Below are 12,775 nucleotides of genomic sequence, written 5' to 3' on the forward strand. Positions count from 1 at the left end.
AGTTTCCCCGAACGTCAAAATGACAGTGGCTAACAACTACTAACAAATAAACACGTCGATGAGGTCTTCTCTCTCGGTTTCTAGCTGACACTTCTACTTTGCAATTCAATAGTGTGCAAGGTAGGCGTCAACCGTGTTTTAAAGTAGTGTCGCCACTCTTGTGCTGGAGATGACTGTGCTCCACGATCGCAACCACTCCGTCGAGATCACCTATGCGGGTCTTGTCGCGGTGTCGGCACCGCCACGTTGTGATTCATTGATGTGTCATGCATGGCGTTGACATTGATTGTATTCCAAAATTTGGTGGGGGTATATTTAGTACCAAATAACCACACCGACGCGGTCTTCTCTTTCGGTCATTGGTTGACGTAGCGTTACCGATACGCCTTATTTGCAATCTATTGCACGCGAGGTTGACATTAATTGCATTCTAAAATACAATGAGATATACCTCGTAGCAAATAAACCACCCTGACGTGGCCTTCTCCCTCTGTCCTTGATCAAGCTAGCGTTATCGGTAATTATTATTTACAGCCAATCAACAGGGCGGGAGGCTACCGCGGACCGCGTCTATAAATTACAAGGGGGCGATTATCTAATACTCGCAAACGCATCTCTCCCAAAAACCAAAGAAAAGCAAATCCATGATGGATAAACACAAGTAAACAACAGGGGATACACCAGATGTGAGCTTTGTCACCAACAACTATCCATCTTGCAGGTTGGAAAAGGTAAAGCAAAAGCATTGACACCTCCCTAGCCATGTCTTATCCTTTTTGTTTAGAAGTTAGAGTCGCCATCTGGTGATTTAAATCCAAGTCATTATCGCCCGTTGATTGGTTGCTGTTCCGTTTTTCCAAAACCGATATAAAGTTTTTGTACTACGCCGGAGAGGGACGTGCCGTGGAGATTTCTCTGCCACCGCCACCACCACCACCCTCTGCATCTCCATCTCGACGTCGCCGTCTCCATCAGATCATCATTTATTCCGTCCACCTGCCTCGCCCTCGCCGAATTGCGAGCCCGCGTTCGTGCAAATCGCCCGCCCGAGATTCCCCACATCCTGCCATCCCCCCCGTCGCTGGAATCGCGGGCGGGCGGGAGCTCGGAGGATTCGAGGCGGCGGGCGCCTGTGATCCCCCCTCCGGCCCCTTGCTTTTCTTGCCGGGATTCGGGGCTGATTCGGAGGGGAATTGCCGGTCTCGGTCCCGCTCGCCTCGATCGGGACCAGCGACCCCGGCGGTTCTTGGGGACGGCGGGTTCTTGCCGTCTTTCCCCAACGGTGCCCCCCTAATTTCTGAGGAATTCCGGGGCATTTGATACGGGTTCTCCCCGTGGGCTCGAGGGAGGGAGGGTGTTGTGCCGTGAAGGCGTCGTCTTTGGGCATCCATGGGGTTCCTCAGCCTGGTGGGCAACTCCTTCGGGTGCTCGGCCTCCGGCGAGCGCCTCGTCTCCGCTGCCCGGGACGGCGACCTGCAGGAGGCGCGCGCGCTCCTCGAGTACAACCCCCGGCTCGCTCGCTACTCCACATTCGGCGGCCGCAACTCGCCCCTGCACTACGCCGCGGCGCAGGGTCACCATGAGGTAATGCCATTTTGTCTCCCAGACCGGCTAAAATGTTGACATTTGTATTGGTTGGGCAAAGGAACTGCACTCACATTTGAATGTTGTTGGTGCCATGTCTAGATTGTTTCTCTGTTGCTCGAATCCGGTGTGGAGATCAACCTCAGGAATTATAGGGGGCAGGTAAACTCAATCTCTGCTATGCTGCATATTTGTAATTTTCAGTTCGACATCAGAGATGAAGTCGGTCGGTAACCTGTACTGAGGCCTGTATGTTTCTGATTATGTGTAGACTGCTCTAATGCAAGCCTGCCAATATGGCCACTGGGAGGTTGTTCAGACACTGATGCTCTTCAATGCAAATGTGAGCATTTTGCTTTGATTGTTCACTCCGATTCTTTTTACTGCTTGGATATGTAGTCCTGAGGCGGCGAAATGTCTTTCAGATCCACAGGACAGATTATTTGAATGGCGGGACTGCTATCCATTTTGCTGCACTGCATGGTCATGCCCGGTGCCTTCGTCTTGTGCTTGCAGATTATGTGCCAAGCATCCCAAACTTCTTAAACCAGACGAAGCACAGATCGTCTGAAGAAGTTTCAGATGCTGATTTTGATGATGAGTATGTTGGGTCCATTGCTTGTTTCTCATTTTAGGAGTATTTCTTATAAACGAATCTTGTAGTGATATGCCTGTCTTGGCAGTGGTTTGGTCAAGATGGTAAACTGGAAGGCAGATGGAGGCCTAACCCCACTTCATATGGCAGCGTTAAACGGCCATGTAGAGTGTGTACAGTTGTTGTTGGACCTGGGAGCGTCAGTTTCTGAGGTCACCATTGAAGATGGAACAACTATCGACCTTCTAGGTATTTTGCAACTGTTTTTTTTCAGCTTTATGCTTTGATGCAGATATGATGGTGTTATAACTTATAAGTTCCTTTGCTTTCATCTGACAGGATCAGGTAGCACCCCACTTCATTATGCTGCTTGTGGTGGAAATGCTGTATGTTGTCAAGTATGTTCTGCTAATCTGAAGGCAATTTTGCTGTTTAAATGTATGGCCATTTTCTCAACATCCGCTAACCATACATTGTTGAATGCAGCTTCTTATTGCTCGAGGAGCCAACCTTGCTGCCAAAAATGCCAGTGGGTATGATTTCGAATTCCTGATACCTACAAAGAACTGTCATTGTTTTCGTCCTCGTTATAATTTGGTTGTTCATTTGCCTTATGCAGCTCGACCCCGTTAATGGTAGCTCATTCATGGCATAGAAACTCTATCGAGGAAATTTTGAGTAATGAACCAGGGGGTCAAATACGTACTCTTCCTTCTCCATATTTGTGCCTCCCACTTATGAGTATCATGAGCATTGCCAGGTCAGTGTGTACTAAATCTTGCGAAAGGCTGAACTTTCTGCTTTCCAGTTGGCCTGCTCATGTGCAAATTGAGTTTGTTTAGCTCTAAAAAAAGTATGCAATAAGTTTTTGACGCTGTCCGTATCTTCAGTTGAGAAGGCCGGGGACAATATCTCCACTATCGAAAACTAGAAAGTCTGCTGCTAGATAGGTTATCTTCCCTCTTCTGTAGTCTGCGTTTGAAAAAATGTAATAGAGAATTGAACATTATTCCATATAAGTTGTCATCTGTTGCTATTCATATATGTATTATTGACTTGCATAATTATTGGTCTCTTATAGTATGATGATCAGACCACTATGTTGTCCCTAACCCTGGAAACATGAAGATTGTGGCTTCTATTTTTTAACACACACATATTAAACTACTGTCCAGTGTTTATTGTGGTTAGTGGTAACATCTGATGGTTTGGTGGCTATTTGCTTTGTAGGGAGTGTGGTTGGAGGTACCTAAACAAGTCACCTGTATGTATTGACCCATGTGCTGTCTGCTTAGATGGGAGCTGCTCTGTTGCTGCAGAAGGTACGCAGTGAAATATTACATTTTACTCACATCACATGCTATTGTACTTTAAGCAAACTGTCGGTTTACTGTAAATAATCTGATCTTTCACAAAAGGACATGAAACTATCGAAGTAGTACTAGCATGAGTGCCATATGAAGTCCATCAATCAGCTCACACTTTATGTTCTGGCACATATCCACTTGGTAACTCAACAACCGCAGGGAGCACAAAAAGCAAGGAAGTTGTATCTTGCTTTCGGTCAATAACTGCCAGCCTTTTCACCTGTGCAGGATGCAAGCATGAGTTCTGCACGAGATGCGCCCTATACCTATGCTCGACCAGCTACACGTCGGCGAACCCCGCGGGCGCAATACCGTGCCCGCTCTGCCGGCACCCGATCATCTCCTTCGTGGCGCTCCCTGGCACAAGCCCGAAGAGGGAGCTGCCTCGGAACAGCCTCTCGCTGTCGTTCTGCGCGACGTGCCCGGCGGTGAGCTCCGACTCGGCCGCCCCGGGGGGCACCGAGTTCCATTGCGGCAGTGGCGTGCGCATGCCGCCGATGGGGTCGTCGTCGTTCCGGTCCCTGAGCTGCCAGGCGATGAAGCTGAACCCGTCGTTCTGCATGGGCGCCATGGACACCAACCCGTGCCTGATCCGGTGCTCGCGGTTCGGGTCGAGCCTCAACCGGTCGGCGTCCCATGGCGAGACCAACAGGAGAGGGGCGTGGCCTGTGACGTTCAGCCCAATCGTCGCCACCAGCAGCTGATGAACCTCATCGGATTCCGTCTGTCATTTTTGCGCCTGTTTTTCTTCTGAAAGGGTGTCATATTTTGCCTGTTAGTTTGGCTGGCTGCCCCCCTCCTATCTATTTTTACCTCGGCGGGGCGGGGCGGGGCGGGGCGGTCGGAATCCCCTCCCCTGTTGGTGTCTATGTCAGTAGCAACATATGGGAAATGGAACTATTCCTACCTACATACCTGGGTTTTGTAAATAACCTTGTGTTTTTTGGGCCAGCGATTGGAATGCAGTGGCATTGCTTTGCTTTTTTGAACGCCGGCGTCGCTTTTGTTTGTTTGAACCGGTGGTCGAACGCCTGTGAGTGGCCGGCACAAAGGGTGGTGCGGGCGGCGCTGGTCGGAGCTGGTACAGCCCTGCATGTCGTGTGCGTGCGTTTGTGCTTTTGGTGGCTCTCTGATGACTGTCCCTAGCTCCTCTCCGTCTCCATGTGCTGCGCCGCACGTACTGCTGCAGCACTTGTTTATGATTGTTGCCGTGCTTTCCTGCTGCTGTTGCCAATCGTCAAGAAGAGTTCATTGGAGATTGCCGTACCGCTGCCCCAGAACCAGAAGAGAAGAGATCTTTGCCTTGTGATTAGATTAGAATAGTGCTCCGACATTACAGTTGGAGGGAAATGATGGCGTTGCCCCGCTGAGCTGATTTGGCCGAGGTGGTTCGCATGATGGAAACCTGGCTGCAGGAACTTTGTCTACAGAAGTTTTTATATTTCTCAGGCCACTTTTGCATATTTTATGAGCGGCGTGCACGTCCGGACACGACGGTCGGGCTGCGACGCTGTGAATGGCTGGAGCGCCGGTGGCCACAGCGCATGAGCCCATGTAACAAGGCGTGCAAAGCGAGGGAGAACGATCACTGTGCAACACTACACGGCATCGTTGCTGCCATCCGTTTGGCGTACCAGGCTTTGATCTTTTTCAGCGGCACGGCCACATCGCGCATCGTCATCCCCTGGTCGGCCGAGCGGCTGGAGCAGAGCAAACCATTCCGTAGATGAACACGTCGCACTTCCGTCATTAGTTAAAAAAGGGCTTTTAGCCCCGGTTCGGTTGGAAACCGGGACTAATGCTAGGTTTCTTCGGGTTTTTTTAGCAATTTTTAGGTTTAGAGTTTTGCACTAAATTGTATGGGGCTATTTTGCTGCCCCCTATTTTCTCATTTATTTGTTTTGGACATTTTTTAATTCTTGTTTTACACTAAATTGGATGGTACATACACAACAATAAAGGAACAACTATATTGCACATCGTCATGAATATATTACGTAATCTCATCTGTCGTGCTTTGTCGAACATATTTACAAAATGTAGACACGAGTTACATGCATATATATGCATCTTTTTTACACTATATCATTTCCGTCAAATGGCAATAGTATTCTTCCTTGACATATATGCAACTTTGTTACACTTTTTTTTTAAAAGATAAGAACAAGAGGCTCACCACGGTGGTGCTCACGACGAGATCGCCGCGGGGCGATCGACAACGGTGAGGACGGACACGGGACAACGTCCTACACATGTGGAGACTCTAAGAAGTTAATTTGAGCATTTGAAATGAGCTAAACTAGCAATGACAGATGAAAGAATGAAGTAGATAACCTTTTAAAATACTTGTGCAGTTGGTGCACGGCCAAACCTAGATAAATATTGAGGAAAATGGAGCTTGGAGAGGAGAAAGCTTAAGTAGTGTGGTTCGGGCATTTCATCGAACACCTCATGTGTATGAACTAGAGTGGCAAGAGCATGGCATGGGCACACTTCAATAGCCAAAAAACAGAGGAAAGGGTGTGCAGGGGCGAGGGTTTATATATGCAACACTTTAGTCCCGGTTTTTGTCTAAACCGGGACTAATAGCCCCGCGGCACGCCACGTGGCAGTCGTTGGATCTTTAGTCCCGGTTTTTGCCCCAAACTGGGATTAAAGAGGTGAACCGAACCGGGACCAATGCCCTAGCAAACTGAACCTGGCATTGGTCCCGGTCTTGGTTTGAACCGGGGCTAATGTGTTTTTGTGCTCTGGCCGAAAGACCCATTTTCTACTAGTGCGTGATGCTTTTCCGAGAGACCCGTACTCTGCTCAACAAAGCCGTTAATGGGAATTCAAGCATAGTCACTCAACAATATGGGTCCAGGTGGATATATAATGTATACTTTGGTGAATAGGATAACAAGAGGTAGGTAATTAGGTATCTGGTGCCATGTACTCAACTGTTTCGGTTATGCTTGCAAGTGTCGTCGAGTTGTCATCTAGAACCAACCTTGCAATGCCAAAGTCCGCTGCGTGCGCCGCCTTCTCCTTGTGAAACAACACGTTGCTGGGCTTCAGGTCACAGTGCAAGATCAGCTCGTTGCGAGCGTGATGGAGGTACTCCATTGCCATCGTTGTGAGCTGTGAGGATGGTGTAGGAGCATATCTAAGTTGCCATTTGGCATGTATGGAAGCACTAGTGCTTTAAAATCAACGTTGGAACATGTGTTGGGTATCTTTACCGGGTTGCGGTGTCGCACCATGCGAAGTAATGATACTCGGAATCAAAACTTTGGATTGCGTGCTCCGGTTGCATGTCAAGCACTTTTATCGCGACCATCAAGCCACTACCCAGTTGGTCCTTGAAGACCTTTCCAAAGCTTCCCGATCCCAAGATATTGTCTTCACTAAAACTATTTGCGGCACGAATGAGCTCATGATAGGAGACTATCTCATGCCCTATGACATCAAGTGGATCAATAGAAGTGTTGCCCTCTCCCTTCTTAAGTTTCTTTCTGAACCACATGTATACACAAATAGCGATGGCACCAACTACTACTGTCAGTGTTGGGAGTAGAAATCGCAGCAAGTGTCTATTACTTGAGCGTGGTATTTCAAGACATGGCGAATATCCTAGGCGTGATGCACCACATAACTCAGGATTCCCAATCAAAGATTTCGATGTGAGATTTGAGAAAATACCCCCCTCGGGTATTTTGCCCTTCTAGCCTATTGAATGAGAGGTTCAAGGTAGTCAAGTAAGTGAAGTTGGCAAGGAACATGGGGATGGTACACGAGAGATTGTTAAATGGGAGGTCTAATGATGTTAAGCCTTCTAGTTTTTAGAGATGTCCTGGAATTAAGCCTTTGAATGAGTTAGGAGATAGATTTAGGTAGGCTAGCATATTGATTTGTCCAAATGTTTTATGTGATTCTTCCTACCAAAAAGTTGGAGGAAAGGTCCATTTGATATATTTGTTTTTGACGCGAAGTATGAGTGGGTAGTGCACCAATAAATGAATTGTGAGAAAAGTTTAGTACGATAAGTTTATCTAGGTTGCAAAGTCTCGTGGCTATCGTTGAACTTAGTTGGTTATTTAACAAGTTAATGTTTTCTAACAAACTAAGATTACCAAAATTATTTGGTATTGATCATGAGAACTTGTTTGACTGGAGAAACAACCCTTGTAGACTTGCGAGCATGCCCATTTGTGTTGGTCTACATCCTACCATATTATTGACGGAGAGATTGAGAAGCACGCGATTTTCCAACATGGCTATAGATTTTGGGATTGGCTTGGTGAATAGGTTGTTGCTAGTTCTATCCGTTCAAGATTGCTTATGTTTGAAATTGCTACTGGAAGTCCACCTATTAACTTGTTATAACCCGCACCAAAAGTGACTAATCGTGAAGTGGGATTTCCCAAGTGGGCAGGGAGGAAATCCGTGAAAGAATTATCTTGTAGGACAACGGGCTTGGAGCTGCCTAGCAAGGTCTGGCAAGAAGTTGAGGGTACTCTCTAAAATGTTATGTGATAAATCAAGATGGTACATGGCTGCATTTTCAGCAAGTGTTGTTGGCACTGGGCCGGACAACTGATTTTCTTGCAAATCCAGTTAAGACAATTTTGATAAGTTACCAATGGAAGCTGGAATTTTACCCATCAACCAATTGACTCCAAGATACAAAAATGATAGTTCTTGCAGACGGCCTAATCCCGATGGTATCAAGCCAGAAGAAGTTCCAAGCCTCGTAAGGTTTCCTAAGGCGGTGGGTTTAGAATTTGTCAGCCTATTTCCTGTGAGACCAAGATATGTGAGGCGATGTAGCCTACCAAGCTCTACTGGAATGGAACCCGTGAGGTTATTTTGGGTGAGGTCGAGGATGAAAAGGAAGCAGAGGTTACCGATATGGGGTGGCATGGATCCAATGAGTGTGATGCCTTTAGAAAGGAATTCAAATATCATGTTTTCATTTTTTTGCTAAATCATCATCTGTTTTATCAAAACATTTCCTCGTTTCACATTTGTATTTAGTTTATAGAAACCATGAAGACAATCTTTAATGTCGGAGATGGTGTGGTTGAGTTCACTCCAGATAGGTGATAAGGATATGGATACCGACATGAGCTTAGTACAAATATTTCCAGCATATATTATATCAGGGTTAGGATTTGGGTTTGGTTGAAATTACAAAAAAAATGTTTCTCTCATGAAGTCCAAACATTACGTCGGTTCTCCTCGCCACGAGGTGCTTTCCGCCTCTAATGGGGTGTGGGGAACTGCGACTTGTAGATTGATCATGAAGTTTGCATCGTCCTAACCTTGACCAGGGTTCATTCTGCGTGTATGGCAAGGGGTGGGAGGCGTCACCATCACCAGAGGCTAGGGTTCATTCTGTGTGTATGACGACGTGGGATGGGGAGGGGGGGGGGGGTTGAGGCGATAGCATCGGGGGATAGGATATGTCGGGGAGGCGTGAGACAATTCCAATAACGCTATGAGAGCCAAAGGACAAGCGGACGACATGACCTGCTTTTGTAATTAGGAAAGGAGATTAATACAGTATCTATACCTAATAATAAAGCGGCTATTGCTTCCGTCGGAAAACCCACCGCGACATTTTTATAAAAAAAACCTGTAATTAAAAGGGGCAACCGCGCCAGTCCCGCCGGACGCCATGGACTCGCCGTGTCAAACTGATGGGCCGGGGGGCAAACTAGGTTTGATCTTAAGTTGCTCAAGGCCCATGACCTGCCCACCAAAAAGATTAGGCCGATATAGTTTTAGAAGATCATTTGGCCCATGGGCTCGTCTTCCTAGCGAGTACTGCCTGCTCAGTTTGAACGGGGAGGCTGTGCAGTGGGTCACGTTACGTACCTGCGGACGCGGCCTCGACGGCGTCGGGTCCGGTGTCCCAGAGGTGGAGCTTCAGCCTGGTGCGGTAGCCGGCGTGGCTAGCATCGGCGTAGAAGTCCTCAACAGCCAGCTCAATGCACGTCCAACTCATGTTCCCCACCCATGTCGTCCTGTCCAGGATCACCCCCACGTCCACCACCCGCTGCCGCCGGCGAGGAGCCGTGCCGCCCCCCTTCGCCGCGACATCGGAAGCAGCGCCGACGAGAAGCACCAGAGCAAGGAGGAGGGCGTGCCGGTGGAGGACAACCATGGCGACCCGAGGAAGCGTCACGGCTCTCATACTTTTGATGAAGCGATGGGTTTGTGATTTGTGGCTGCCCTTACTGCCTTACATGCACACGCCAGCCAATTCCTTTCACTAACCACCACGTAGCTCTCTCTCGAAGCTCACATTCAGCTGATCTTAGTTGTGGTTCATACTGTCAATCTGTCATGTGCCTCTATTACTTCTTAGCAATGTGTTAGAGCATATATCTCCATATGTGGTTTTGGTAATTGATGACAATTCCTATGGACTAATGGTTGCCTTAAGTTACATTTATAGGATTTGTCATAGAGACACATGGTTGATCAAGATCTCAGACAAAGAGTAAATCAAGATGATCAACACACAAAGCGTACAAGATGTACCGAGAGGGATCAAGTGATCCCATGGTATGGTAAGCATTGTCCATTACGTATTTGTGTACTAACCCATGGTCTTCATGAGAGTTCTATGTGGGGGTTAGGTGTGTTTCCATGGGCTTGCGTCAAAGGGAAGATCTCATACAACCCATGAGCAAATCAAGATGATCAACACACAAAGCGTACAAGATGTACCGAGAGGGATCAAGTGATCCCATGGTATGGTAAGCATTGTCCATTACGTATTTGTGTACTAACCATGGTCTTCATGAGAGTTCTATGTGGGGGTTAGGTGTGTTTCCATGGGCTTGCGTCAAAGGGAAGATCTCATACAACCCATGAGCAAATCAAGATGATCAACACACAAAGCGTACAAGATGTACCGAGAGGGACCAAGTGATCCCATGGTATGGTAAGCGTTGTCCATTACGTATTTGTGTACTAACCCATGGTCTTCGTGAGAGTTCTATGTGGGGGTTAGGTGTGTTTCCATGGGCTTGCGTCGAAGGGAAGATCTCATACAACCCATGAGCAAATCAAGATGATCAACACACAAAGCGTACAAGATGTACCGAGAGGGATCAAGTGATCCCATGGTATGGTAAGCATTGTCCATTACGTATTTGTGTACTAACCCATGATCTTCGTGAGAGTTCTATGTGGGGGTTAGGTGTGATTCCATGGGTTTGCGTCAAAGGGAAGATCTCATACAACCCATGAAATATGACGTCAAGTTGTGATCGTCATCAAGATTGCGATGTGCAAGTTCAAGTGGATCAACACGAAGATATCATGCTTGAAGCTTGCCGTCCATTGTGGTGGCAATGGACTTGTGAAGATATGCTGAAGAGTGGCTCACCCATAGTGAGTATGGGGGAGCAATCAACTAGTCTTCATCAAGCCAACACAATCAAGAAAGGTGGTCCATCTTGAGGAAGCCAAGATCATCATCATCTAGCTCAAGAGGACGAGGTGCAAGGTATAGGTTTGCCCTTGATAGGTTTTCTGTTTAGGATAGATTGCTGTACTATCAAGGGGGCTCTCAAGTGAGTAGCTTGATCGTATCATTCGTTGAGAGCTCAAACCATTTGCATCCTTGCATCATACTTCTTGGTTCTTGTTTGGTGTTTCTCTTTGTGAGTTTTAGAGCTTATGGTCATCTTCGTGACAAGCTCGAGTTCATCGAAAACGGAGTCCATATGCATCTACTATGATGTTTTCGATGTTGGAGTTATTGTCGGTTCTTCATTCATAGAGGACTCACATCTCTATATCTTTGGCATTTTCATAACCGCATGGTCTTAAGATTTCCCTTGGATAGCCCTTGTCGTCCTGAATCCAACAAGCTTGGGTTTGCTCGATTCGGAGCTCGTATGCGATAGTTATGGCTGTTTCAGTGGCGAGCGGTAGTACCGCTAGACCTAGCGGTAGTACCGCTAGAGTTGGCGGTAGTACCGCTGGCCCTAGCGGTAGTACCGCCCCTGGTCAGTGGTAGTACCGCTCCAGGAGCTTAGCACCACCTGCCTAGCGGTTGTTCGTGGACGGACCTTTTTGCGAAGACTTTCTTGGCGGTGGTAGTGCCGTTGCACTACCAGGGGCCCAGCGGTAGTACCGCCGGAGTGCCAGCGGTAGTACCGCTAGCTGGCGATAGTACCGCTGGAGTGCCAGCGGTAGTACCGCTGGAGTACCAGCGGTAGTACCGCTGCAGCCAGCGGTAGTACCGCTGGAGCTCGTGCAGAAAGTGGGGGTAACGGTCTGATTCCGTCCCCCACTATATAAAGGGGGTCTTCTTCCCCCTTGGTCTGATCTATCCATTGAGCTCTTGTTTTACCTCCATTGTTGACATTCTTAGAGCTTGATTACTCTCAATCCCTCCAATGATTCTTGCTTGTTCTTGAAGGAAAAGAGAGAGGAGATCCAGGTCCACATCTCCACTAATCACTTTCTCCTCTATGTGAGGGGAACCCCTTGGATCTTGATCTTGGAGTTCTTTGTGAGCTCCTTGTTCTTCCTCTCATATTTCTCCATAGCTTTTGTTGTTGTGGAGGGATTTGAGTGTGAGGGACTTGACCACTTCGTGTGTTCTTGCCATTGCATTAGTTGCATCGGTTTGAGTTCTACACGGTGATACGTGGAAGTGAGAAGTTGAGAAGCTTACTACCTTTGGTACTTAGTACCCTTGATATTGTTCTTCGTGGATGCTTTGGCGTCCTGGAAGCTTGGTGGTGTCTCGGAGCTCAATCATTGTGGTGTGAAGCTCCGAGAAGCGTCGGGGTCTCCAATTAGGTTGTGGAGATTGCCCCGAGCAATTTGTACGGGTACCGGTAACCGCCCCCAAGGGTTGCCACGTGTACGGGTTCGGTGACCGCCCCCAAGGGTTGCCATTTGTACGGGTTCGGTGACCGCCCCCAAGGGTTGCCATTTGTACGGGTTCGGTGACCGCCCTCAAGGGTCCCTTAGTGGAATCACGGCATCTTGCATTGTGCGAGGGCGTGAGGAGATTACGGTGGCCTTAGTGGCATCTTGGGGAGCATTGTGCCTCCACACCGCTCTAACGGAGATTAGCATCCGCAAGGGTGTGAACTTCGGGATACATCATCGTCTCCCCGTGCCTCGGTTATCTCTTACCCGAACCCTTTACTTATGCACTTTACTTTGTGGTAGACATATTGTTTAGTGTAATATATCTTGCTATCACTTAGTT

At 47.8% G+C, this 12,775-nt stretch overlaps 1 protein-coding gene across 1 annotated transcript; it reads left to right on the plus strand.

Annotated features, from left to right (window-relative positions):
* The first annotated feature begins 886 nt into the window (after positions 1–886).
* LOC123401208 (probable E3 ubiquitin-protein ligase XBOS32) lies at positions 887–4,535 on the plus strand. Its single transcript, XM_045094943.1, has 10 exons — positions 887–1,584; positions 1,687–1,746; positions 1,856–1,927; positions 2,010–2,185; positions 2,268–2,428; positions 2,519–2,577; positions 2,666–2,712; positions 2,799–2,939; positions 3,410–3,501; positions 3,775–4,535. The coding sequence occupies exons 1-10, from the start codon at positions 1,390–1,392 to the stop codon at positions 4,248–4,250; spliced, it is 1,479 nt and encodes a 492-aa protein (XP_044950878.1). The 5' UTR covers positions 887–1,389; the 3' UTR covers positions 4,251–4,535.
* The last annotated feature ends 8,240 nt before the right edge of the window (positions 4,536–12,775 follow it).

Source organism: Hordeum vulgare, chromosome 6H, assembly GCF_904849725.1.
Source record: "Hordeum vulgare subsp. vulgare chromosome 6H, MorexV3_pseudomolecules_assembly, whole genome shotgun sequence".
Taxonomy (NCBI): domain Eukaryota; kingdom Viridiplantae; phylum Streptophyta; class Magnoliopsida; order Poales; family Poaceae; genus Hordeum; species Hordeum vulgare.